This window comes from Rhinocladiella mackenziei (genome assembly GCF_000835555.1).
Source record: "Rhinocladiella mackenziei CBS 650.93 unplaced genomic scaffold supercont1.8, whole genome shotgun sequence".
NCBI lineage: Eukaryota > Fungi > Ascomycota > Eurotiomycetes > Chaetothyriales > Herpotrichiellaceae > Rhinocladiella > Rhinocladiella mackenziei.
Genome location: NW_013550597.1, coordinates 470,338 through 492,599, shown reverse-complemented (window position 1 = coordinate 492,599; position 22,262 = coordinate 470,338). Strand labels below are relative to the sequence as shown.

General features: G+C 49.6%; 6 protein-coding genes across 6 annotated transcripts; 3 read left to right on the top strand and 3 right to left on the bottom strand.

The window, feature by feature from the left end:
* Positions 1–775: 775 nt before the first annotated feature.
* Positions 776–1,105, top strand: Z518_09785 (uncharacterized protein; the record flags this gene model as incomplete). Its single annotated transcript, XM_013412402.1, has 1 exon — positions 776–1,105. One exon carries the CDS (start codon positions 776–778, stop codon positions 1,103–1,105), a length of 330 nt encoding a protein of 109 aa, XP_013267856.1.
* A 1,603-nt stretch (positions 1,106–2,708) lies between these two features.
* Positions 2,709–3,599, bottom strand: Z518_09784 (uncharacterized protein; the record flags this gene model as incomplete). The annotated part of the gene is made up of 1 exon (XM_013412401.1): positions 2,709–3,599. One exon carries the CDS (start codon positions 3,597–3,599, stop codon positions 2,709–2,711), a length of 891 nt encoding a protein of 296 aa, XP_013267855.1.
* Positions 3,600–8,839: 5,240 nt separating this feature from the next.
* On the top strand, positions 8,840–10,333 carry Z518_09783 (uncharacterized protein; the record flags this gene model as incomplete). Its single annotated transcript, XM_013412400.1, has 1 exon — positions 8,840–10,333. The coding sequence occupies one exon, from the start codon at positions 8,840–8,842 to the stop codon at positions 10,331–10,333; it is 1,494 nt and encodes a 497-aa protein (XP_013267854.1).
* A 164-nt stretch (positions 10,334–10,497) lies between these two features.
* Positions 10,498–14,849, bottom strand: Z518_09782 (uncharacterized protein; the record flags this gene model as incomplete). The annotated part of the gene is made up of 7 exons (XM_013412399.1): positions 10,498–11,543; positions 11,602–11,844; positions 11,934–12,027; positions 12,124–12,315; positions 12,895–13,316; positions 13,407–14,174; positions 14,234–14,849. The coding sequence occupies 7 exons, from the start codon at positions 14,847–14,849 to the stop codon at positions 10,498–10,500; spliced, it is 3,381 nt and encodes a 1,126-aa protein (XP_013267853.1).
* Positions 14,850–15,509: 660 nt separating this feature from the next.
* Positions 15,510–16,034, top strand: Z518_09781 (uncharacterized protein; the record flags this gene model as incomplete). The annotated part of the gene is made up of 1 exon (XM_013412398.1): positions 15,510–16,034. The coding sequence occupies one exon, from the start codon at positions 15,510–15,512 to the stop codon at positions 16,032–16,034; it is 525 nt and encodes a 174-aa protein (XP_013267852.1).
* A 3,515-nt stretch (positions 16,035–19,549) lies between these two features.
* On the bottom strand, positions 19,550–21,018 carry Z518_09780 (uncharacterized protein; the record flags this gene model as incomplete). Its single annotated transcript, XM_013412397.1, has 2 exons — positions 19,550–19,856; positions 19,916–21,018. The coding sequence occupies 2 exons, from the start codon at positions 21,016–21,018 to the stop codon at positions 19,550–19,552; spliced, it is 1,410 nt and encodes a 469-aa protein (XP_013267851.1).
* Between the last annotated feature and the right edge of the window lie 1,244 nt (positions 21,019–22,262).

The window sequence follows — 22,262 nt, the reverse complement described above, 5'->3', positions numbered from 1 at the left end:
ATACAGGCCAGTCCAAGAGCCTACCGTTGGACAATATAATGACTTGTACGCACAAACGGCAAATCCGTTCATTTCGAACTAATGGATACCCCAGCAAAGAGCTTCTGAGATCATCCCCGCGGAAACACATACCCGCGAAAAAGACATACCTCTCTGTTCTCAGACCTGTGTTCTTCCCATGAGAAGGGAACCATGGCGCCGGTCACGTGGCTAAGCAGAGATGACCGAACTCCTGGGTTAGCCAGTCTCACCAGCATCTTTCAGACAACACAATGTCATTTTCATTTTCAACTTTTCGTCGATCCATATTGGGGGACATCTATTTTGACTTGTTTAGGCCAACCCTGATGTATGTCAATATTCCGCAGTACACATTCCAGAGCCTGGTCGCTTTTGATCGTCGTCCTAAGGACACAGACTAACCTCTCGTGTCTCCCAGTGCTATTCACTCGCCTCTAGCTGGCTCTCTAGCATTCTAGTGCTATGGACCGACTGAAGTTTTCTGCTCTCAAAGGCCCAGGGTCAACGATCCTCCTAGCAAATTTGAGAACTTTGGCGAACTTGTCACTTCTGGCCTCCTATTAGAGTCTTTTGAATCTAAGCTGGGAGAAGAAGAGGAGGTGCCGTCGAATGGAGCAGCGCTTCTAACTGGAACTGTCGAGTATGTGGAGGTCTTGCTCAGATCAGGCCTAGAGAGTCCGAGAAACTTGTGAAACCACTTCTCCGATAAGGTGCCAATATCAACGCCCAAGCAGGCTTTAATGGAACCGCTCTGATGGCGGCCGTCAAGAAAGAAGACGTGCCATTGATCCAACTACTGGTCGTCACGGGCACCGATGCGAATCAGCTCGATGGCGAAAACTATGTCACAGCCCTCATTACAGCAATCTTGAAGCAAGCAAATCTTGTTGTGAAAATGTTACAAGATGCCGGAGCCAACCCAGATGTAGAAGTGGGCTTATGCAGTCTTCATCCGTTGCAACTTCGATTGACTAGTCCGCCCCCGATGGCAGCTGTCGAAATGGGCGATCTAGCTGTAATATCAACTCTACTTGAGTTTGTCGCTGACGTTGACGCAGAGGGTGATGTGATCCTGCTATGGTAGCCGCAGCATTGTTTGTTCAGGACAAAGCAGGTCTACTTTGGTTGGAACATGGTGCTGGCCCCCTGAAAGCTACTCAATGGTGGGAGGCTTGTCAAACCATAATTAGGAATATGGGGCTGGCATATAACCGCCCCTTATTGAAAGTTTTTGGAAAGGAAATGCCTGCCTACATGAAGATTTGGGAAGACGCTACAAAACAGGTTACATACGGTCGTCTCAATGGATTGTTGGCAAATGCAACAGGAATTTGAGACCAAATGAATGCAATTTCATGGGAACGGGAACTACCTGCTTTGATCCAGTCAACGAAATCAAGTGAGGCTTTTGATCAAGATATGGGATATTGACAAGCGACCGACCGTGTTGTTGTAGTCGCCGAGTTCCTGAACGAAGTCAACAGCATAGTCACAGCTCCCTGTCTTGCTACGACTTGCGTTGACTCCCCCCCCAAGAGGGCCTTTGGCGACTTCGAACGGACATTCATTTTGGATTTAATGGACTTGGTCAATACAACCAATTTGGGCCCAAGATTGCTTTGGTAAGTGATTTCTTAGAGCCTTTCTCCATTATTTCGTTCGTCCATGTTCCTAACGCCCAGTCAGGATTCAGTATTGTTGCCCTTTCCACTTATCCATGATTCGAGGTTTCACTGGCAGTTACTTACACCACTCTCACGATCAACCTTGACCATCAGCCGTGGAGTCCAGCAAAGATGCATTTTGCGGAGGCATTGGACTTTATTTTGTAAGGCATTGCGTCTCTCGGGGAGCGAAGATCGTACGACACTGTCGACAGCAACCTGCAGAATTCAGCTATTCGCCTCTACCATCGAAGGAGATTCTGCGCAATTTCACGTTGATGACTAGTGAAGATGGTCCAATCCAACCCATACACGTTGAATCTGGGAGACTTCTCGCTGGCGACAGTTACGAATTCAAAAACATGCGATGATTTCTGGCCTGGTGCGAGACTGCTGGGTCCCGCCGCGGCCAATTCATCCTTTTCGATTGCTTCTCCAGACTCCTTCAGGATACAGCACGAGAATTGGCATTTGTGTATGGTACAAGCGAGCGTCGGTGCCGGATCTTTCCAAAGTTGAGCCTGCTTGTGCACATGAGCCGAGGGTTGGAAAAGCTGCCATAATACCTCTCAGCGCATCTTGACGGCGAATCGGTTTCGAGCTGTGTCCGAGAGTCCAATGAGGAAGAAGGCGTCCTGATCTCATCTGAGAGCGAAAAGTGAAGAGGTCAAAATGTGATTATGACTCCGTACAACACAATTAAAATCACTGCCAGAAGGAAATGAATTGCAGCCGACTCAGCTCGCTCATATATCAGGGCTATTTATGGATATCCCTACGGAACAACCCCTTAGCCGACATTGTCCCTTTGTGGCATGGTTCTGGTCAAGCCATCATTATAGTCCTGTAAAAGGCGATCTCCGTTTCCAGTTTGTTGTGGATCTTGTTTCAACTCCGTCAATTTTCTCCGCCAGAGCAGCTAATGATGACTAAAGGTTCCAAGCTTGTTTGTGAGGTGAATGGCGACGAACATGCGTAACGCTCGATAAGCGCGCTACTGCCATGCGCTTCCGCGGGTCGGGTTTACTGGTCCACTGGCGCGGAGAGCTGCGCATTGGGATTCTCGTACAAGCCAACGATCTGGCCGCGGTCGTTGATGGCTGCCGGAGCGGTCCTGGGTGCGCCGGGCACATCCACTGTGGTCAACGGGCCGTTCACGCCCCTGGCTAGCAAGAATCCCCGGGCTCCGGTGAGCGCCAGGTCGTCAGCGGTGAAGCCCACGATCTGTCCGAGGTTGTTGATCCGCTGGGGCGAGGTGATGGCGGCGCCGGGGACGCTGATATTGGTGACTAGACCATCCTCCCACAGGAAACCGCGGATCGTCGTGCCCGCAATGTCCGTCGTGGTGCCGACGATCTGGCCCCGGTTATTAATGCCGATCAGTGTCGTGTTGACGGCATCGGGGATGTCGATGGTCGTGATGCGCCCCTGCTCCCAGCGGAAGCCGTGGATGGCGCCGCTGGAGTCCGTGTATGCTCCCACCGCCTGCCCGCGGTTGTTGATACCGTTGACTCCGGTGCCTGCGGCATTTTTGACCTCGATGGTAGTGAGCTTCTCGCCGTCCAGCAGGAACCCCCGCGGCCGGGTTGAGTTATTGACGATCGGCGTATCCTGGCTGTAGGCGCCCGAGACGATGCCGCTGTCGTTGATGTCGCTGGCCTCCGTCCCGGCGGCTCCGGGGACGTCAAAAGTGGAGATCGTCCCATCGGGGTCTCTCCGCAGCCCGGACTCGCCATCGGGCCGGACGTATTCGCCCACAATCACTCCGCGGTTGTTGATCCCAGCGGGGAAGACCTGCACGTTGGGGTCGTCCGCCTCAATTGGCGAGACCTTGCCGCAGTCGAGCAAGAAACCGGGGAACTGGCTACGAGGCTGGTCGTCGGACTCGGCGCTGAGCTGGGCCGGTGCAGGCATGCTCACGCCAGCTGCGAACATGACCAGCCCGACCGCAGCCAGGCTTAACCGGCAACAAGGAATGCTCCATGTATGCACTCCCCCGACCATGCTGTGGACTCCTCTCTGGAAACGGGGATCTAGATAAACGATCTCAGCCGTCACTACGGCGGTTCGTAATCGATTCGCGCTGTGGTTCGGTCTACGCCGATTCGAGTTGTGGCTAAGAAAAGAAAACCCCTTTCCTTATCTTCTGACAAGTGGAGCGTCGAACTGGCTCGCAATGCTATGTTCCACAATAGAAGTGATGAAAGAAGACGCATACCCCTCCTCTCTCGCCCCATATATACCCGAAATGAATGCAATTCTGTATCTCCACTCATCCTCTCTTGATTGGCTCCTCTCGGAGTAGACGAACACTGAGATGTGATAGGTAATGACTAACACAGGTCTACACGAATGTTGCGGGGGCTGGGGGCTGCCATGGATTTGTTGGGATGGAATGGACAGAATGCAGGGGTTGGGTCAGGTTGAACTACCTGAGAGCCATCTGGGGGCAGCTGGGGGCGGTTGGGGGCGGTTGGAGACAGCTTTTGCCCAGCCGAATGAGGGTCGATTGACTTACCGCAGCCCATCAATGATTGGAGATGTCTCTCTGGCGCTCCCTTGGTTCGAAAAGGCCACCGCATCTCCTCGAAGAAAAACTCCTTCGCGGACTCGTGCAAGTGCCGCTTTATATCTCAGGGTAGCGCGCCAAGACCTCAGGTTCTCAAGCGTTACGTAAGCCAAGGCTCAGCCTTGTGGCAACGCGGCTATGTCTACTTCGATAACGAGTCCTGCGCTCACCGCCCTCCGACGATGCCCTCGAAGACGAAGGACACGCGCATTTCGTCGAATCTGTTCAACTCCCGCCCCTTCTAGATCGCGACCAATCAGCTATTTGGAGTTTCTTCTTTGATACGAGGTAGATTCTCCCTGCAAGTGCTCTCCAGAGGTGTACCCGCACTTTGAGTTCCAGGAGGCTCCTCTGTCAGTTGGCTGGTCTAGTTGCACATGAGCATTGACACACTGCATCCATGCTTCCTTCCACTGCATTCACACTATACCAAGCCTTTTTCCTTCTTCCCGCCGCGACGCTATGCCTGTTCAGGTTCCGACTCCATCTCCGCCCCATCCACTCACGGAATGACATTTCCCACACTCGTCTCGAGAGATCGACAGACAAGACCTCTCTCCGACCAATATCGACTCACCTCCATTCGCCTGATTAAAAAAATCCTGTTGACGGGACAATCTACAGACCGCGTGGTCCCCACAAAATGGCACAACTCTGAGCTTTGTGCAATTCTCGATGGACCTACCCCTTTCACGGTGGCAGTGCTCTGATTACCACCTCTACAACTCCACGACAACGAGGCCTCTAGCATCATCAAGGGACTCTATAGATGACCCAGACTAGGATTCGATGTGCTCCAGGTAAGACAATGTCTCAGCCCCCGAAAGCCTATGACTGGTGGCAAAGCGAGAGGGCGCCGTAGATACTAACAAACAACGAGGCACTGGCTACAGCGGCCTTCAGAGCACTTAATAAAATCCATTGGACAACAACCCTGTATCAGCGTTTCCCGCCATCAGACTGCTTGACAATGGGATACAAAGTCTGCGCACATGACCCTCGCATTGAGTAGGAGCCCTTAGCACTACACTCGGTCTTGTGGTACACCTGAGGTTGTTGACAAATTACTCCGTGGCTTTGTCCAAGCCATGGGAACTGTCTATCCATCCTCTCTTGCAATCCCCTCTCATCAATCAGATCGTACGACATGGACTGCCTCCCCGGAGATTTCCGCTGGTTCTGCCGTCGCCAGACCAACGGCACTGCTTTTTGCTGACCATAAAGATCTTTAATACTGACTAGCAAGAAAAACTGGCTCTGAGCTAGCTGTTTCAGCAGATTGGCGAGGAAGTTGTCCGCCCTCTGTTCGTCTTGTCACCGGAAGCTACAATGGACGTAAGCGATCCTAATTATGGAATAATTGTGATGTAACTTGCAAAGATCGTCGACCATGGCTGGTGCGAGAATCGTCTTCCCTGGACCAGGAATACCCGGACAGAGCAATGTCTGCATGCCGGTATCCAGCCACGTCTGAAACTCTGCTAAGTTTCAGAGCCACTACCCAGTTCCTGGTTGTCGCCTCCTGATGTAGTCGGTCTGCTGAAGAGCATATTCGATGAGCGCAAGCCCCTGAATGATAGCCTCATGCTCTTAACCATGCTGCACACAGAGACGTTTGCCAACGCCTTCTCGGACGTCTACTATGAGTCCATACCATACAATGCAATAGATGGAAGACCTCCAAAATGCCAAAGTACATATCCGTGTTGTCTTCTTCATGCACAGTATATATTGGATTCTTACCGAGCTTGTTCAACCTCTCGCTTCGAGATATTGCCACAGCCAGCTCTGTGACGTTAGCTGGTCAATCGTTAAAATGCTGGGTTGCAGCATACATATGTTGAATCACTTCATCCCAGGCTTGATCCATCTTCGTGGATGAATTCCATACATCCACCAACATGCCATTGATAATTTTAGGACGGTGAATTACATCAAGCTGACGTGACCCTAGCAAATTTCTACCCGTTGCAGAGGTTCCTCGTCCATACGGTAACAATGGTAAATGAAGCTGCCACTTGAAGCATCAGTAGAAGAAAGACCATGACCGTCCATGGCCGGCTCAGCCGGTTCGGCCAGAGTCGTGCTGTAGCTTTGGTCTTCCCTGCTCGTTCCAAAACCCGTTTATATTGCGTCACTATTATCCTAATCAGCGATCAATACCTCCTTGGGCATTTTTTCCACAGGCAAATGCGGAGGCTTCGAGCTCTTCTTTCACACCAAAGGCAGAAAATCCGAAGGACATCAATTTTATGGCGTCAAATTTCGTAGCAGAAAATGGGATAATGGTGATATTTGTCAACTGGGGCTCGTCCGGTTGGCATGAACTTTTAACCTGCTAGAAAAATTTATTGGTGAACCAGAATGATAAAGAAGAGTTGCACAGCTGCAACAAGTGATTCTGCTAGTTCGATCTACGCTACAGCAATACAGCGTTTCGACTCATTTGGTAACAGCAGCATTAAGCTCACGGGTCTTGCTATCCTTGTAGGTCTAAACTCCGGATGCCAAAATCAGGGCTCACAAATTGCGAATTCAAATCCCCTCAATAGGGGTTTCTCTGCCCATATATACTTGTCGTCTTCATAGATACCATTGCACGAGATTTTCAGGCTTCAGCCTGCTCTATAGTCCTCATGACAACGGGTCCGAATGGACCTGCTGGCCCGTTCTCCACATACGCACGGATTGGTGCGGTCCTTAGCTCTGATCTAGGCAATTGGGGACCAGCAGCAGGCAGCACGCCATGGATTCTCAGCCAGCCTCGAGGCCACGCAGGCCGGTGACTGCATCTGTCTTTCTGTCAAAGTGTTGTCATGGTTGATTATCTACCTTCAAGGGACCCAAAGGATCGTTCGACTACGTTTGGGAATGCTCATCTATCCCCTACAGTAATACAAACTCCAATGGCGCACTCCTTCGATGGAGGCAAATGCCACGTCTTCGGAAGCTATTGGTAGAAAGAAATCTAGAATTGTGGTTTCAAGTTTGACAAAGAGAACGTGATTCGTGCTGAAAATCCAAAATGGACAATAACGGCTTTTGGATCTGCGTTAAAGGATGCTATGAACGTGGGTGCTAAGGACTGCTCCGGAAGTAATATCGCCGAAAACGTACAGATTGGATGGGTTGCCATCGATCACCAGCAAGCAAAGCTAGATGGGGCTTCGCGAAATGCGGTCTTCACGACAGCATGGCGGAAGTGAGTAGTAAATACAGCTTCGGTGGCAAAGCCCTGTCAGAGAAGCCAGTGGTTTTCATCGGCTGGAGATAGAGTCGGAGCCCACAATGGATTGCATATGCCAAGTTTTGGCTGCTCCAGGAACTCTTCTTTCATGTGGAAACTGTATAGAAGGGCTGATTAATTGCGACAATTCACAATTACCATATGCCGTTCTCGAGAGCAGGACAGGGAGTTCGTCATCAACGGCCAATAGGGATATACCGACTGTCAGGCATGGAAATTTGATTCTCTCATACTCGAATCGATTAGTATTTAGTCTGTAGCAAAGTCATCTTAATGAGCAGTAGCGAACTGCAGAGAACAGGTACAAATTGTTCTGCTGAGGAGCAGTCAGAACCGTTCTGTCAAACTTCCTGTACAACTTGAATTGCTCTATTTTTCCAACTGGTCCTACCAGATTACCAGTATATACACACGTTTGGTTGGCCCTCCTTTCTACTCTTATTCCTACCCCTGTACCCTGAATAGGGGTGATAACCTCCCTTCCAATATTGGGGACCTGGTTACTGTACAACGCGCTCCCGATGTTGATTCTGTAAAGTGGCGGAGGCGCGCTAACCAGACACGGGGTGCCACAGAAGGTTAACCTGAGATTTGGTTGGATTTATAGCCGGTTTTGAACCAACTGCACGGGTCTGCGGATTGAATTGGTTGATCAAATGAATCAATCCAAAAGCGCAGATGTCTCGGGCAAAGATGATCCACACGAACCCACTAAACCAAATCGGGCAGGTTAACAGCAAATGCTCCAAAAGTTTAAATTGACAGCAAGGGGGCACTTCCCATGTCCAGGAGCCCAACTCGTCACTACCCTTCTCCAGGTTGTATACCTCCGGCTGCCTCACGATGCCGACTGAACCGAGCACATGTCGTCTTCAAGGCCCAAACTGAGATCTTTTTCCCATGGGGCGCCGGAATCCCCACATCCTGCGCTATCGGGAATCATTGCGAGTCGGCATACTAAACATTCCGATTCGGAATCCGATGTCTCTTGTCTGTGGGCCCTCATAGCTTGAAGCTGTCATTATCAATTTTGCGATAATGACCTCTCCCGAATCTCCTTCCCTCGCCCTCGCAATCCCTTCTCGCTGAATCGCTTTCCTGACAACACACCCCGTCAGCGCCGAGTCGCAAGGCACCTCTCCGCATTCACCGCTTTAGGCAACAGCCCACAGCGGTGAAATGAGAGCAACAGCGTGTACCAAGTGTCGACAATGGAAAGCAAGATGTGACGCCTCCGAAGGTCTGCCGGGGGGATGCTCTCGTTGTCGTTCCCTTAAGCTCCCCTGCGTTTTCGACCCAACTTTCAAACGCGTTTCAAAGGCAAAATGCCTCCAGCAGATGGAAAACGAGATCCAACAGCTTCGACAAGCTCTGCTTAATTCAACTCCGAGCACTTCATCCTCGAACCAATTTCGCGAGAGAAATGATGACGTACCTAATCCTAGTGACTGGGAGGCTCAACTGTCTGATTCCCCCTCTGAAACAGTTAACCCTCCTCCGATACCCTTCCTCGCATTACCTCAACAAAGCCCCGGAAGGACACCAGCAACTTCCTCATCTGCACCGTACAGAATTCTTGGTGATGTTGGCCTCACAATTGGCCAGGTGACTGAACATTTCAAGACTTATTTTGGTCGTTGTCACCGATACTTGCCGTTCAAGATGAGGGCCCACTCTGCTGATGATATCTACTCCAAATGTCCTCTCCTGTTTTGGGTCATTTGTGCAGTAACTTCCAGCTTGAAATCCCAGTTCCAGCTCGCACCCATGATCCAAGCCATGATTGCAGATATCCTTCACTCCAGCGCACATTCAATCGAGACAGTCCAGGCGCTCCTCATCCTCTGCATGTGGCCGTTCAGGATTACGAAGTTGATTGATGACCCATCATATTTCTATTGCGGTCTCGCAACTCAAATCGGTCTACAACTTGGTCTCCACCGTCCAAATCAAACACATTCACACCATTATAGTGCAGAAACCAATTCAACTGGCAAAGATGACGAGGTCAAACTGACCACTTGGCTAGCCTGTTTTGTAGTAAATCAAATGCAATCAAGCTGCCTTGGGATACCACCATCGACGTCGGCAGACTTTCATCTACTAAAATCGTTTGACAATCCTGCAGTCGATTCCGATCTGTCTCAACTTTGTCGCATTTATCAACTGCTCAGTCAATCCACTCTGGCTATAAGTGTGAATGGCTCGACTCCCTCGGGAATGCTCGAATCGGACGCCCGCCTGAACATGATGAAGCTTTGTGGCGAGCAGCTTTCTGAACTGCAAGTTCAACACCTTGAGAACATGAGCATTGTTGTCAAGATTCATTTCCTGTGCTCGAGACTCCAACTGTGGTCTTTTGCACTCCTCGGTGATATGTACATGTCAAAAGAGTTGCAGGATATCATCAAAAAGGCAGAAGATGACGCGTGTGAAATCATCGAACTTTGCTACGGCATGAATCTCACCGTCGCTCCGTACCATATCTGCCGAGCGATATGTTACAGCGCTGTTGCACTGGCCCGAATTATCCGGCTGGCGCAAACCACACGGAGCGAGGTCCTTGAAGATATCATTGAACGTGTTCGACATGCACTGAGTTCGGCTTCAAGCTCAGAAGACGATATCATTAATAAAGCCTCCGTGATGTTGAGAAAGCTGCCATATTTGGAGGATAGAAGACGGTCTCCTCCAATCTTGTCTCGGATGGGAGCTTCACTTTTATACGACTCGATGAAAATGTGTTGGGAGAATTCGCATGAAAGTCGTCCGAACGATCAACTTGAAAACATTAGTCTTGATGGATTTGACTGGAGTAGTCTAGCCCTGTAGGCTTGGAACTAAAAGTGGATTGCGTTTGGGCGAGGTTATCTAAAGATTGCAACAATATGTCGCCTCTGAACAATTTTCTTAACTCTTTGAGATCGTCAGCACCAAGTGTCCGCACCAGTTGGTTGGACCGGCTTTACTTGATCTCAGCTAAGCCACTTTTTACCTCATAGAGTGTACCTGGAGTTGATGTGATAATCAAACCTCTCTTCCAATGACTTGTTGGTGTCAGGATGAACCTCATTTCTTTCCCCATACTCAGCCAGAATTCGATCTCTCTTCTTGTTACCATGCCTCATCCAGGCCCAATTGACCATCACGAGCACAATAGCAAGGAGCAAGAACGCCAAAGCGATTGAATGGCCTTTGACATACCGAGGTCTGTCATCGTATACATTGGCGCCCATAATAGCAAATGCTTGACCGACCATCTCTGCCAAAGCCCATGTCGTGCCTCGCTTGGTGAATCCGCCATTATTGATCGCCAACCAGGTGACATCGAGAACGACGGAGGAATACACGCCTGCACAGATAAAACAGGTACCCACGATCTTGACCGCTGTGGACTCGACGAATAGCAATATGAGATGCTCGACAGCAGCCGCTATGAAACCAAGAATGATAAAGGGTGCTTTACGGTTGATTTGATCGCTGATCATGCACATAGTAGGAAGGACGACGAACGCGCAGGCGTACGGGATGACGGAGAACAGTTGGGCGTCGATATCGCTGAAGCCAAAGCCTCGGATGAACGAAGGTAGAAATATTCCAATCGAAGTGACCGGAAGACTTGCTCCTCCTTGGATCAGCGCAAAGGACCATGCTTTGGGATCCATCAGCGCAGACTTGAGGCCAACGAAGTTTGGAATCCCTGGTATTCCACGCTGTGACGCACCTGTCGATAGATTTGCCTTGCAGAACGCATCGGGGTAGATTGACCACAAGGCAAATGACTTGCCAGATGACCTCTGTATGGCAAGTTGGATTTCTTCCTTTGAGAAGAGCCAATTTTTGCCTTTTTTCATTTGATCCGGGAAAGCAGGGAGGAGGACAATGATTAAGATACCGATGAATACGCCCATCAATCCTTCGATCAGAAGTAGCCAGCGCCATGGCTCCCATCCGGTCTTTTCCTCGGTCAGATTTTGGGCAATTCGGTAGGATATAAGGCCACTGAAGGCTCCTGATAATGTCGCTGCGGAGAAATATAGTGCTTTCATGTGTGATTTCAATTTCCAAATCCCTTGAGAGGAGAGCGTATTATTGCTTACCACCTCGTGTTGCCACTTCCGTTCGCGTATACCAAAGGGCCGAATACATTCCGATACCTTGGACGAACGCCTGTGCTACCCGGATCATGATCCGCATTGCGAGGACCGTCCCGTAGCTTTGGGCGCCTGACATGCCACAGAGAAAAGCTCCAAAGGATATGATCCCGCATCCGAAAACGAAGTAAGGAGAGATCCAGCGGAGAAAGATGTTTCCAGGTAGCATGAAAAGCAGGTATCCGACAACTAGGCACGTTCGTATGAGCATGTGGATAGGCGAACAGGCGCAAGCCAAATGACATTGAAAAGGGGGAAAAGAGAGGGTATTTTCTTACAGAAAAGCTGCGCAGCACTCGAATAATCCTGGTTCATCATATGGAGATCCCTCTGAAGTCCCATGATCCGACCATTTCCAAAGCTATTTCGATCCTATTCCACATTGAAGTGTCAGCCGGAAAAAAAGGGCCACCCAGGAACCGACCAGGTATATCGCATGCTGCAGAGTAAAAGAATGTAGGCACACACCAGAAACGTAATGAAATACATCAACGCCATCTGCGGGACGGGCAGCAAATCCATCTTCCAGACCAATCTCTTCTCCAAGCCTGTCTTGGGAGGTGGTCTCGCGGGTTTCCGGTAGACATAGGCTGTCTCTAAAGGTGGTGTTGTGTCTTTGTCCTTAACGCTCTCGACGCAGAGAACCTCGACATCCGGGTCCTGCTTGATCTTTCAGATCTTTCATCTCTTGATCCGTAGGAGCAGTTTCGTCGGCGTGGAAACCAATGAGAGAGGGGGATGTCGTGAGTCCTAGATCTTTTCTTTTGCAAGAATGTGCCAATTTCGGCCGGGGACATGTTACCACAATAAAAAAGTGTACGATGCTTTCTCGGTTGGAATTTGTCCTCACCTGATGTCTTTTTGTTGACGAGGCGTGTCTGGTAAAAATTGCATGACTTTGTTGAAATGCCTGACAATGGGCATGCATTCATACTCGGTATGTAATGAGTGATCATGGAGCATGGATTGAAATCGGAAAGATACATGTTTGGACATTAGCAACAGCGATCACGAGCATGCTCTTTCCTAGGCACGAATACCTACAGTAAGTAGTGTTTTTGGATTCCACACTCATAACGTGACGGTGTATCGTAAAAGTTTACCGTAGACGTGTTTGAATACTTGAGAAAAGCTGTGACGATATACCTGCTCTTGAAGGCAAGATGTATTGAGCTTTCTACGGGGTTTAAAAAGTATCATAACCGGCCACTCCTTGTCCAAACTAGAATCGTTTCACACTCTACCCCATGGTAATGTCAGGTACATGAGAGGGATATGCTGTTGCGAACCATGCGTATCTGTCTCGGCAAATCCTCCTGACACTGATGGCCTCTTGATAGTCGCTTTATATGCCATTGCTTGGTCGAAGAATAGGGAGGCGAGGACATCGTTTTCGGCGACTTTATACAACTTGGAGACGGTCTCTCGTTCCAAGATGCCCGCCTTCTTGACCTTTTCATAAATCTCGTGGTCAGGGAACATGACGTCTAGGGTCAATTCGTAGGGACCGGAATTTTTGCTGCGAAGAACTGACGCAACGTCAGCGAGGTAGCAGGTACCTTCAGCTGGTTCCGGTTTCAGGTAGTACTTCTGGGGTGATCCCTCCGATTTCACTGCCGTGGTCTTAGCTGCAGCTTTGGATTGCTCGACTTTTGGAGGGCCTGGGAAGTTCGAATTAGTAGAGTGGACAGCAATTAAGGATATGTGATTTGACTTAGACTCACGAGGGTGAACAACGAAGGTATTGTCACCATGGACGTCATCAACCTTGATAGGGAACAAGGTCAGAGGATCAGATTTGTGCATGATGTGGTACACACAAAATTCGGGAAGCGGGCCCATGGGGATTTCACATGGTGTGAAGGGCCATGCGAAATTTCCGGCCGTGGCAAGTTGACCAGGATATGGTAAGTGAGTGAAATGAAACTTGGTCATGCTGGCCACCTGATTCGCTTCATCTTGAGTCGGAGCTCGAACTTGCCCACAGATACAGACTTCTTTGGGCACTGTGGTTCTGTCGTACTCCAGAGGACCCATGACACCGTCATGTCCGTATTTGTGAATCTTCAAATCAAATTTAATGTGCGCCATTTTCTCTTTGACTGAAGCTTCAATAGTGGTGACCCAGGGGTCAAGCTGGGAGAGCAAAATAGGATCTCGAAGTGCTCCAACAAAGATGGTGTGATAGCCGCTGTTGCGGGCGCCTTCGAGTTTGACGGTATATTCGCCTTCAGGCTCTGGTTGGAACTTGGCGCCTCTAACACGCACACTGCGATCATCGAGCTGCTCGTAAGTGGTGCCGCCGAGGTGGAGAGCTCCACCGGGTCCGTGCAGGACATCAGGTCTGGTCTTCTCGTACAAGAAGTGGGAAGCAACCGAGACCGTCGTGCACCTTGATTTTGGATCAAGAGGAATCATATCGAAGCTGTCGCGACGGACAACTGCAATTGCCTCTCTTGATTTTGGAATTGAGCACTGAGCACCACACTCCATGATCTTCCCCATAGCATAGTTGACGCCTACAATGAGTATTCGGATAAGTAACCATACGCATGATAGAGGATGTAAAACGACTGACCCATATCTTCGAAGCCATGATAAAGGCAAAAGGCAGCATAAGGGGCCGGGTCATAAGCTCGACCACCGACGATGACGTCAAAGCCAGGATTGTCACGCATCGCTTGTAGAAACGGCTCCAGTCCCATCTGTGCGACAACTCGGGTGCTTGTGGCAATGTCATGCTCGGTAAGTTCAGGGACAGCTCCGCCGCAAGGACTGATGAGACCGTCTTTGAGCTTCTGGCGAATGTGATCCTTTGGAATCTCAGAATAGATACTGATGACTTTCATGGGACGATAGCCATTGTCCCGGACCGCTTCGGCAATGATGTTGGCACACATGTCCACCATGGCATTTTCGCCATCACCACCAGCAGATCCAATAAGGACGGGAACATTGTATACTTGACAGGCTTTGGCCAGATTTCGCAGATCTCGCTCAAGCCCTGCTTTGGGGACATTGGTTCGTCCCTGTGCCAGACGGCCTGGCCCACTGTCAGTAGAGCCGCCATCGATGATGATGCCGTCAATTCCAGATTCAAGGGCGTCCCAGAAAATCTGCTCGCTCCAGCCCTGCCCTAATTGACCGATGGGCGTGAAGATACGGAGTTCGTCTTTGATTTTGGAAGGAGACATGGTGACAAAATTGAATATGCGGATCTCAGTGTCCAATGAAGATGGTCTGTTGCTTCCCTTGGTCGATATTGTAATTGAGAGTCTTCCGGACGTGGTCATTGATAAGCATTGAACTTGAACTCCTCACTTGTTGGCCGACCGGATCCGATTAGGGGCCGGTACCGCGCCGCCCATCGGAGTTCGGACATGGATTGTCATGAGATATGGAGGCAGAACATCTGGAATTTGAAACAGATGGCCCCCGTGGGAAGCTACCGTGCTTGTGGCCAGTCCTCTGAATTATGTGATGCACAAAATGATGTGTCTGATAATGAAGACCTCGGGCGATCCACATATGTCTCTTCGGGAGAATAGACATTAGTGTTCGACAAATTTTTTGGGTTAAGCATCACCTCGGCCTTTTGATAAATGTGAAAGGGTGTTGGGTGGCTGAAAAGGGACCTTGTCGCGGTGGGGGATTGACAGCCGCATTGCGGACTCGGAATGATCTAGTCTGTTATTTGCGCGAATCCGCTGAACGGTCTTTCTTGGTGTCTTTTGGGAACTAGAGACAACGCTTGGGCCATGTGAATGGATCTTCCGAGTATCAAGGGGAATAATGCATAAACATGCTATACTGACCGAGATTACACTGGAAAGGGAGGATCATCAGCAAATGCCATGATTGTCACTGGTGATCATGTTGGCACCCACATCGATGCGCTCTATCACGTCGGGAACAAGGGAGTCCTCTATGACGGGATTGATGCCGCTGAAGCGTGCAAGGGCGGGCACTTCAACGTGCTAGGAGCGGAAACCATTGAACCTATGGTATGTAGGGGCGTCTTTCTGGACATACCAGCGTTGAAAGGCACTACGCGACTCGAACCTGTCGCATATCTGGGAGAAGCTACTGGCGTCCCCGGAGTGGGTGAGAGCGGTGGCAAATGGTCGGCCTCTCATGGAGTTCGAGCCACTGGAGGGGACACCATTGCATTTGATAGGGTCCAACTAGGGCCCAATTTCAAACAGAGACCTTGCCATGGGATTTTCCTCTGGGAAAATGGGATTCACATCATTGAAGTCATGGACTTGGAAGAGCTGTCGCGGGAGAAAGTCAAGGAATTTCTGTTTATTCTCTCCCCACTCAAGCTTTTCGGCGCCACTGGATCTCCTGTTCGTCCTCTAGCAGTGGTAAATGTATAAGAAGAGGCGTGGATGTCGTCAAGGACTAGATTATGATGGGATTGTCTAGCAAACTCTCTGGGAACGTCCCGCGGGATGCAGAGTGGTCTAATGTGGGTTCCCATTTGCCAAATCCATCGTTGATTGCCAGAAGCTTTCCAATCTGTCCCGGACCAATATCTCGTTCGGAGACTGAAATCCAGCTGCTATGCTGCCCACAAACGGCAATTTTTGTCTCCAGAACGACAGAGTTCCAAGTCGTCGATTTCTTCCCATTGATCTGTCATCTCACCGTCTTCCGGTACGTCGAATATGCGAATTAAGTTGGCTCCAAGACCGACCACAAGTATCTAATGTCCAGTCGGATCGACCAAAGCATGATGAGACCGAACCTTATCCTGAACCCTGCTTGTTCCTGACGGGTCGAGCTGAAATTGAATTTCGCGAAGAATCTTTGATGTTGTATGGAACTTACAAGCATGGAATTGCCAACGTGCCACCGTTCCTGTACAGAACATGGCATGCCACGCCTACAAAACCAGAAACAGTGTCCAGTTCAACAAGACCTCCACCAGGCCGGATGGAAAATGATTTCACGACTCCTTTTCTAGTAGTCATACCACCTTCGGAGCTGTAGATAATTCTTCGGCCAGTGTCCAGCGATATCCATGGGGGATAGGACTGCATACTCTCGCGCTTGCAATTACCCACAATCCATCTTTTGGCGATGGTGTTTCTGAGAATTCAAGTGTCGTAATTGTGCCTTCGTATGACCAGAGGAACAAATGTTGCATATTGAAAGTATCCAAGCGCTTCAGGATGGCTCACGAGAAATAGGAGCGATGATTCAAACAAGTTTAGATGTCGTAAGTTTTCACCTCAAACTTCGAGAACCGAATCAAGCTCACAGCCTCGTTCCTCCAACAGAAATCACTTTGAGGCGTTGCATATCCTGTGTATATATTTACCGGTTCCTATGAAGTGACATGCGCTCTATCAGAGTTTTTGATGACACAAAGTGACGATATGGGCGCTGTGACCAGCATGACCTGCAAAGACCGGGGGAATTGAAGCATCCAATCGAGCGACACTCGAGATGCAGGAAAAATTCAACATACATGGTAAAAGGCAAAGCAAACTGATTCGGCCGTACAACCTTGGTCCAGATGTAGGAGACCAACTTCGGATGCGGTTTGAGCCGTCATGGCGAAGTAGCAATGCAGGGCGACTATCGGCAATCAGGAGAATATACATGTTGAGAGGAGCTGGACGCGTAATTTCGATGGGTCACAGGGTTACTCCTTGTGAGGACCTACTCAATGTTTCCCTGGGTGATTGTCCCGATACGAAGGATGGAGCTGTTAGGAGTTCGATGTAACTGTAGAAAGGAGGGGTGAACATCAGCTTGTAGAATTGAAGACTGGTTCCAATAGAGAAATAGGAATGTGATTGGACATGTCTACATTATTTGAACCAGACGAACAGCGAGAGAGTTCTTGTTTCTGCACCAATTGGTTTCAAGGATATTATCTTTCTCCGTTGCCCCTAGTCTGTTGCTCCACCGTTCCTATTCCCGCCCTTATTGACCGCCGTGGCTTCCCCGGATGCATAACCCACCAAGAACTTGAATCCGCTTCTCTGATGGAAAACTGCTGTGCCTTTGCTCCATTAACGACCACTGGCAGCCCATCCATTCTCGCTCTTTCCAGGCTCCAGATGACAAGCTCTTGTCCGATTCCCGTTGCTGGAAGGATGGAGCGACACCGAGCATACAGGGCTCCCAATGATTGCGTCGATATGGTGGATGGGGCAAGTGTTGGGAAATGAATGGCCGTATTCAAGGGCCAAAGTTCCATTTAGCGAATGGTATAGGATCCAATGTTGAAGTATGGGCATTGAGCAGTTGCGTGCAAAGAATCGGTGGACTTTATGGAGGAGTGATATTATTGGAGACATCATCCTTCCTTCAAGCCATTCTGGCCAGTACTGAGATCAAAGCAGATGTGATGTGTTGTGATATGTCAAAATAATATGTCGCAAACACGGAGTATCCAACTTGGATCTCCTGATCCTTCAGCAAAAGACTGACAATTCTGAACTAGGAAAAAAAGGCTTTCATAGACAAGGACAATACTCACTCGGATCCCACGATCTGACGGCACCCCATAATGCGTCAGATCATTCTCCAGCTCTCGACCATTTTGTGACATCAGCGATCACCTCTGACTTCAAGCCTTTTTGGTCAACTAGGCCAGTTCCAGGGTTCTCAGTTGATAACCCATATGCTGTTGTAACCCCATCACTTCTCACAAATTCTCTTCCTCCATGCCGCCAGATGGTCGTTGGGACATTATTGGCGGTAAGGGAATATATGTGCATTCAACTCTTCGTCGTACAAAGTTGCAGCAAGGACACTGGATATCGCGTCGAGATCGACGATGGCTAGTTGATAGGACGAATAAGAAGACGAGGTCAGCATATTCGAGACTTGATATCTTTCTGGAGGTTGTAAAAATTCTCAAGTTTGCACATAATCAGTCATTCCTGGGTGAGTATGATCCATCCGACTACCTACTGATTGATAGTCACGGTCCCCTGGAAAACGGGCCTGTTCTAAGCCGAAGGAGGTATTGTATCAATTAGAATGAGTTTTAGCGAGATGTCGCTAAAAGCTTGATAATCTGTGTGCGCAGAAAGTTTACTGCTCAACCGCTAGGTCCCTGTTGACGTGAGTGCACTTGTTTGGGCGTATTTCTTGTAGATTGTTCAACTTTTCTGTTGAACCAATATGTGCGCGAAGACATTCCGTCCGTTGCTATTGCGGCAGAACCCCGGAGGCCGCTCATGTGATGCATCAGTCTCGACTCTCAAATGAAGATATCATTGCCGGGGAGGTTAAATAAGATATTCGAATCCAATGTCTGCTCATCATCCATTCTATTCTGACACAGCTAGGTTGGTTAAATTTGGACAAATTCGGTCTCCAACTCAACACTCATCAAGGGTATGTCTGGAGACTTGGATCAAGTACCGGCAGCACACGACGCTCCATCTTCTGCTTGCTGAGTTGAGCTAAAGGAGTAAGAGAGATCACCGTGACGCCGTTTCCCAGGTACCATGTTCCCGCTCCATCCTGCATCCTTTCCCCATACCGTATGTGTGTTCGCATAACGCATGAGAAAAAGAGTATCAATGCCATACCATTGGAAACACCCCTCACCCATTCTTTTGTGGTGCTGTACAAGATCCATTTCTATGTACAGTGAGACGTTGAAAAAGGAGTCGGATATAAAAAGACAAGTGTTGTAATGCCGAACAGCTGGCCTGTTGCATAACGACCTAGCTCCCCCATTCCAGAGGTGAAAATGAAAAAGTAAAGTGTGAGAATTCCTGGGTGACCCCAGTTGAATTCTTTGGCTTTTGTTTTTTCAATTCCGATGCCCTCTAAGAATAGATAGTGTTCAATGATCATGACGATTCAGATTATTCCTTCAAATTGCATTTCTTCGGCCCCTGCTATGCACGACGTCGACAAATCATGTTCTCTGCATGCCAGGTTGCATTGCTGCACCGTTTGGTATAGCCATACCATATGGATTAACATGCTGATTGGGAAACCCGGTTGGATCTTGCAGACCACTCAAAAATTGTCCAATACCTTGAGCATGACCGACAGGGCAATCTTTGTGACCCATGAGGAGGGTACGAAGATTCCGAATTTCTTCATGAAGCTGAGCAACTTGGGTGTTGAGGCTGTCATTTTCCGCAGAGTACATTTCCACTTTGGCTTGGAGGTTCGCTAGCCACTGCTTCTTTCTCTGTCGACATTTCAAAGCAGCGACACTATTTGGTATTAGCTTCTGTGCTCTCCCCCCAATCCGAAAGGAAAGGGGCAAACTCACCGGTTGCGTTCGAGAAAGTTTCTTCGCTTCTCTTCGTCCGTCATCTTCTTATTGCCGGTATTGCTACTATTGTTGGTCGTATTCTCTTGTTGTTGTGGTTCTTCTTCTACTTCACTTTCATCATCGTCATGGGGATCCAGAGCAGGATCCACATTTGCAGCCCCCGAGTTGCCCTTAGATCGTTTGTTGCTTCCTTTTGGGTTAGCCTCTGATTTTCTTCGATTATTGGCGGGTTCTGCTTTGGCATTTTTCTTGCCACGACCTCCACGAGTATTCGTTCTGGGAGATTCTTCATGACTTTCCGCACTGTCGCCATTGTCGGATCCGCTAGGACCACTACTTCGTTTCTGGTCTTGGCCATTGCGAGGTGGTATTTGGTTTTGAGCCGCATTAGGAACGGCAAATTGATTGTTAGCTTGACCTCCTTTGGCTAGCATAAAGAGGCCATTGGCAGCATCTGTCGCATCGTGCTGAGTATCCATGTTGTTAGTTTGTGGGAGGGAATCCTGTGGGTTAGATGTGTTGGCAAACTGGTTGTTTTTGATTCGCGCAGCTGCATTCATAGCGGTGCGATGGAAATCCAGAGTGCCCGGAGTGGCACCGCCACTTTGCAATGAATTAAAGAGTGCTTGTGAATTTGGACTAGGGGCCGGGAACATAGACCCGCCACCGCCTGGAGTCAAGCCAGTTCGAAGGGATGACTCGTTGGGGGTAGGGAAACCACGGCCGATACTGTCAAAGTAATCACCTTGTTGTGGACCAGCTAACATAGCAGGGCTCAATGGCCCCGACCGAAGTGAACCTTGCCAGTTGTAGCCTCCAGTTGAGCTGGCGCCCGGGATGGCAGGAGATGTGAGAGCGGCGACGGGAGGCAAGAGGTTTTTGCCCGGTGTCTCCGTCGAAGGCGCTCCGAATGATTGTTCAAAAGGATTGAATTCTTGACCAATGCCGCTTCCGTTGTTGTGTAGGGTAGAGAAATAATCTGGGGTGTCTGCGGCGTTGGTGGCGGCTGGTCGCGGTGGTGGTGCGAGAGGTTCTGATGATTGAACGACAGGCTTGGAATCTTCGGCCAGCGAGTTTGATTGTGAATCTGCAAGTCCCATTAGTGATGATTTCCCAATCGACCTTGCGCATGGCGACGCGTACCAGGTACTGACGATTTGGACTGCGACGGTGAAGCTCTGGTAGCCAAATCTAGCCGCAGCTTGTTAGCATTAATTTACAAAATGCGCACCGAAGCGCATGCGTGATGCAAGAAGTATTTGGTTGTGCACGATAGATGGATGTTGATGGCATTGTTCGTGGGAAGTCGATTTGGTGCTGAAGAAATTTTCCAAATAGGGGGCGGCAAGGGAGACTAACCCTGTTGCTGCACTGTGGCTTTCTTATTATCCATAGGCGACGAGGTGCGAGAAGTCGGGCCAGCCCCCAGATGTTGTTGCGGTGGTTGAGTTGCGACTGCGGCGCTCGCCATATTGTCGGGTTGTGATGGAGCAATACGTAGATGAGGGAACAACGTCAGCCGTTGCAGAAGTGACGTCGACAGAGCTGGGAAGGCGCTGGCGCCTCATATATCGTGGTAGGGCGGGCGAGAAGGGCAGGCGAGCAGGCTTTTGGGGTGGGGAGAGGGGGGGGGGAAAGGGTATGGAACGTGAGGTAGAACTTTTTTGTCCCGAACGGCGTGGTTATGTGGGCGGGGGACGGGCCTACGAATCAGAGACGTGTCAGCAGGGAAACTCGGCAGGTCAATGGCGATCGCCAGCCATCAAAGAGATCAGACTGATTAGAGAAACACAGTTCAATCCGCCACTCTACCCACCCGCCACACCAAACTGGATCAAGCAGGGCGGAAATTGGGCCCGAAAGGCTCATCAGATAGCAAATGGGCACAGGCAGAAAATGTCTGGCTAGCTGCGGTACTTGCTAGTAACCTAATGGTCCGAAACGTAGTGCACACTTGCAACAGTGTGTCTTGTTCAGAGAAATCGAGAACAGTGGGTTGAGGGGAAACCGAAGGCCAGACACGTCGGGTACTGGAATAGGGCAGTTAGACAAAAAAAAAAAAATGATGACGTGTGTGGGTGATACAAGAGCAGGGGAAAAATACTCGCTGCACCCGACCCGAGTGACAGGCAAATTTCCAGGCCATAGTGAGCCAAGGGAAGAGGGAGGGGCCCCAAAGAGGTTTGAAAGGTACTGGTGCACAACGATTCGAAAGGCCTAATTGAGCATTCCAAGTGAGGGAGGCTCAAAATTAGAATGTGGGTAGGGGGTGGGTGAGAGGACGAGCAGATCATGACCTCAGACCGCAGAGGTGAGGAGAACTGAAAAGAGGTGGAGAGAGGTA